Genomic DNA, 4,715 nt, shown 5'->3' with positions numbered 1-4,715 from the left:
GGGGGGGGGGGGGGGGGGGGGGGGAGAGGAAGAGGTTACTTCCTTTCTAGAATAGAAATCAAGAGTTTTACAAACTTTAGAGGTTAGATATTACTTTAAGATATGTGACAATGACTTATTGGTTCAAATTCTGTAAGAACCTAGTGATTCTTCTTATTTTGGGTAGGCTAGCATTTTAAAAAGATACCATAAGCCTGGAACTTTAGATTGAGATCCAATAATGGGAGCATTAAATCTGTCTAGTGATAACCCACCTGGAGTTTTCTTGCCAGAACAACCACTTCATGGTCTGGAGAATTGTATTTGTAGCAGTTCATAAACATTAACCGAACATCTGCAGCAAATTCTTGTGTATCTTTATATTCGTAGTTATCCATTTTTTTCTACAAAAGAGAAGAGTTTAGAAGATCACAGCTTTAGTGCTACACAGTACATTCCCGGAACTAAAAAAGGCAAACATACAACAATCAAAAGAAGAATAAAACCAGAACTTAAACTTACAACAGCAATGCTTTTATCTGGACTACTAGAGTTAGCTTATTATAGCAGCTCCAAAAACTAAATATAGAAAAGTGTGCTCTTTTCTCTCCATTTATGTTGCTGATAGCTGATTCCATGGTTGGATCTAGGATTTTGAAAAGAAGGGGGCAGATGGTGTGCTGTATCACCATATGTAAACACAAAAACACAGCACACTTTTTCTCCAGGTAAAAAGAAACAAGAAGCTTTATTATATGCTAGGGGTTGAGGGTTATACTATTTAGTTCAAAATCAAAGCAAAAGCAAATATAAAATTTTTATTGGAATATGCATTCATTTGCTATATCAGATATAATGTATAACACCACAAGCTACACAAAAAGTAAATCCAAAGACAAAACAAAAAATGTAGCCTTGAGGATCTTGACAATACACCCAAGGCTTCATTAAAAGTTATTTCCATACCCAAGCTGATGTTCACCCAAGTTAAATGTTTTCACAGTTGATTTATTATTTTTAGCTAGAGTTAAAAACAGATTTGCAGGGCTGTGATACAGGAGCTACATTAGGAGGAGCAGCAAACAAACAGCAGAATTGCAGAAGAAAGGAGAGCTTGACTAGTAGATCATAAAAAAAAAAAAAAGGAGAGGGTTGTTAATACTTGTAGTATGAAGAGTTTAGATGAAAATCAGGTAGATTATAATAAGCCACTAATTCAAGCAACTCCCTCGCTGCTGCCTGAATAGAAACACTGCTGCCACTGCTTTGCAAGGACCAGGCATCAAAAAAGAGAGGGGGCATAGCTGCATCACTGTAATGTTCCTGGATCTGCCCCTGGCTAGTTCAATTAAGCTTTGTTAATTAACCTAATTGGTTCTAAGCAGGGTTAAAAAACCAAGTCTAGTCTTTCAAAAGCTAGCATGGTAGTACTGAACTAGTTTGCCTTTCATTTTGTTTGTGTCCTATATTGCATGCTTTGAATATAGCATTTTTTATTGCAATATTTAAAAAAAATTAAAGGATGAAAGTACCATCTTTAAAAAGTAGCTTCAGCACAGACTCTCTCTAAGAAAGGGTTTTGGCACAGGCACATAGAACTAGCCAGTACTGTTTGCTGTACATGATGCAGAGCATGCCAGAGGTTCACTGCTGTGAAGGAAGAAGTTACCTCCTTTCCTTCCTGCCAAAATGCATGCAAAGAGGCTATTTAAACACGAATTTTGGGTGGCAAAAAGGTGACATCTTTTCTGCAGTAGCTGGAGATTCACTGTTTTGAGGTGAGGTGCTAGGTGTGTATTGAGGGGCTAGTAACCCTCTAGCTCAATTCCATCACTGCTACCCCTTCTCCCCTCTGGCAGCAGTGTACCCCACTTGCCCATGCTGCTCAGTTTTTTGTAGCCATAGCAACTGACAGCTTTATTTAAAAATTCAGGGTTTTAAATAATATTTGGCTTCAATTAAAAAAAGGTATTTGTTAGATAGCCAAAAGAACTTTAGGGCACAAGATTCCACCAGAAGTGGGCACCTATTTTGCCCCTCCTCTTCCCCTCCCCTCAATTAATATAGTCCCTTGCAGTGTATTTCGTTATACAGGAGGACAAACAGGAGCACTTTAATAGTAGCCAAGTAACTAAGTCTAAAGCCATTCCTTCATTTAAAGGTGAGGCAGCACTTAGAATTGAGATACAAGGCTTTTGCATTTTCAGGTAACATTATGAAAATGGGCCCTGAATAGGTGGGTTAAAACAGGAAATACTAGAAGATTATACAAAAACCCCTGTGACCAACCAGGGTTAAAAAAAAAAAAAATCACTCTTGGGAGAGTGAGTGTTTGTCCATGCTGTGCCTTCTCTCAGAAAAGAATACAGTTCTCCAGCACTCCCACCCTCTGGGTGACTGTGTCAACTTGCTGGACTCTGCTGCTCCCCTCAATCCCTATACTGTGCTGCAGGGAAATTCAGAATGACCACAGGCAGTCTGTGCTGGCCAACCAGGGCTGCCCCCATGCACTACTGGCATCTAAGAAAGCCTGCAGAACATGGAGATGTGTGTACAGGCCACTCCTTCCCGACCTGCCAGCTGCAGTGTCGGCATTGCAGGCTCTCCCCTTTCCAGGGCCTCATCATTCAAATGTCTGTGCATGCAGCTCTGGATAAGTTTTTATACCAGGAGAACAAACCCGGGAGAATTCTCCTCGAGTATTTAAATATTTGTACACAGCCTTAAATAGCCCCTAGAAATTGATATACAGCTAAGGAAAATTTTTTGTTACTAGTAGCTCACTTGAATCATAAAGATAAATGTAATTTAGGATCATATATTCATTTTAGTTAAGATCAGATTAGCCTACAGGCAAGAAAAATAATTGTGTCAGTCATCTACAATGCAAAACAGCTAGCATATTCTTTGAATAAGCCACTGTGTATAGAAAGATGTAGCCTCTGTGCTTGTTTATTGCCTTCAAAAAAAAAGAGGACATTTGTTACATGTTTTCAGGTTACAAATAAGATACCTTGTTAGGGGACCAAAAAACCAGAAATATATTCAAGTCTGAAGCCACCTACCTTAATAATACTGAGGTCCATAGGGCATTTAATTATATCAGGTCCCAAGGCTGCAACATCTGCAGATTTATAAAAAGGCCAAGCATATGACGCATGTTTCTTCAAAAACATTTCTTTAAGAATCTCATTGCAATGTTTCAGTTGTTCTGAAAGTTGAACTTTTTTGACCACCTCAGGAGACTGTTGAGAATCTGGCACATCTCGCTTTGGAAACTTCTCTGGTAGACTACTTTCATTCTCTTCTCTACATGGTTTAGCAACTTTTGGTTCATTAAGTACAGGAGAAAATTCACTGCTTGCTGTAAATAATGCAGTAGGAGTTGTAGTATCAGCCTTCCTTTTCACACCTTTTTTAACCTGGAATACAGTTTTGCAGTTTCTCAGAATATTTCAAGTGACTAGAACAAGACAATCTCCTCATTAAAATGGAGCAAGAGAGGCAGGTTAATAACCAGCTAGTTTAGCACATGGGAGAAGTCTCTTGCTTCTTACCACATACAGGTTCTGTTCACTCACAGGATCTTTTATTAAAATGGCAGGGGCAACATGTAGGGGGTGCATGTGCATCCCCTGAGCGTGGCAGTGCACCCCCTACAAAAAGGCATTGCTGACACGGTTAACAGCACCTGCGGGTGGTTGCTGCTCACCACCCTGCTGCTGGCGGGCAGTCCACAATCCCTGCAAGCCTCTGCCGACACTGCCAGTGGTGGCTGCTGGCTGACCCTTGGGTCGATGCTCGCCACCCCCTCCGCCACTGACAGTGCCAGCGACATCTGCGGGAGCTCCCCCTGCTTACTGCCACCACACCCTCCCCAGCCTCTGGGGACACGAGTTGTTCACGTTAAAATGGTGTTACAGATGCAACGTGCCCCACAAAACAAAATGCACTGATTACTGCCTTGGGCAATATTGATATACTTCCCCTTAGAGAAGGTATTCAGGGTAACTTACTTTTGTTATAGGGACTGTGGCTGGCATTAAAGTACTCAAATGAGCTGTAGACAAAGATGCTAATGTACCCTTCTGTGACACTGGAGTCATAACTTGAGACTGCTCAAGACTTTTAAGTGGTTTCTGTGGAGGATTTTGCTTGACCTCAGAAGCCCCTGGATCAGTCTGCTGAGGTCCTAATAAAAAAAGAAGTCAAAACAGTTTACAAAAAGAGCACACACTTTTCAATTATATTCCAAACCAATTTACTTTTCTCATGTGACTGCTGTTCATTTTACATGGTTATTTAGAACTATGTGCAGGATAATGTTCCTTATTTTTAATGCTTATCTACCAGTGGTATATATTGGAGTGCCATAGGTTATGCCTTTTGGGTCTATGTTCCTAATGGAAGAACAAATCGAACAGCATTCACTTCTGATCAGAAGTTCTGGTTCAGTAGTAGTCACAGACACCCACCACAAGACAATGCTCTGGAAGAGGGAAAGCAAAAAACACACAAAAAAGAACCGCCACACACAGTAACTCGTATAAATATTCTTTATAAAACAACAAAGTGGCAAGTTGGCAAACTACTAATAGTTACAGATATTTATATTTGAAAACTATCATTTCTTCAAAAGATACACACAGTAGGTATTCTGGAAAAGAGAGCCCCTCCCCCCCCCCCCCCCCTATTAAAAAAAAAGAGGAAAAAAAAAAAAAATAATAATAACCCCA

The 4,715-nt window shown here is 40.2% G+C and overlaps 1 protein-coding gene across 2 annotated transcripts in view; it reads right to left on the bottom strand.

The window, feature by feature from the left end:
* The window catches only part of BRDT (bromodomain testis associated), a 61,104-nt gene that overhangs the window by 40,280 nt on the left and 16,109 nt on the right, over positions 1 to 4,715 (bottom strand). For both annotated transcript variants that reach the window (XM_019501601.1, XM_019501602.1), the window contains exons 5-7: positions 3,996 to 4,171; positions 3,045 to 3,401; positions 255 to 383 (exon numbers count right to left, since the gene is read on the bottom strand). In XM_019501601.1, coding sequence (XP_019357146.1) covers positions 255 to 383; positions 3,045 to 3,401; positions 3,996 to 4,171 — 662 coding nt within the window. The remainder of the gene's footprint in view (positions 1 to 254; positions 384 to 3,044; positions 3,402 to 3,995; positions 4,172 to 4,715) is intronic.

This window comes from Gavialis gangeticus, unplaced genomic scaffold (assembly GCF_001723915.1).
Source record: "Gavialis gangeticus isolate Ggan-Ray unplaced genomic scaffold, GavGan_comp1, whole genome shotgun sequence".
Taxonomy (NCBI): Eukaryota; Metazoa; Chordata; order Crocodylia; family Gavialidae; genus Gavialis; species Gavialis gangeticus.
Note: the sequence above shows the minus strand (reverse complement) of the source record. Positions and strands in the feature narration are given on the sequence as shown.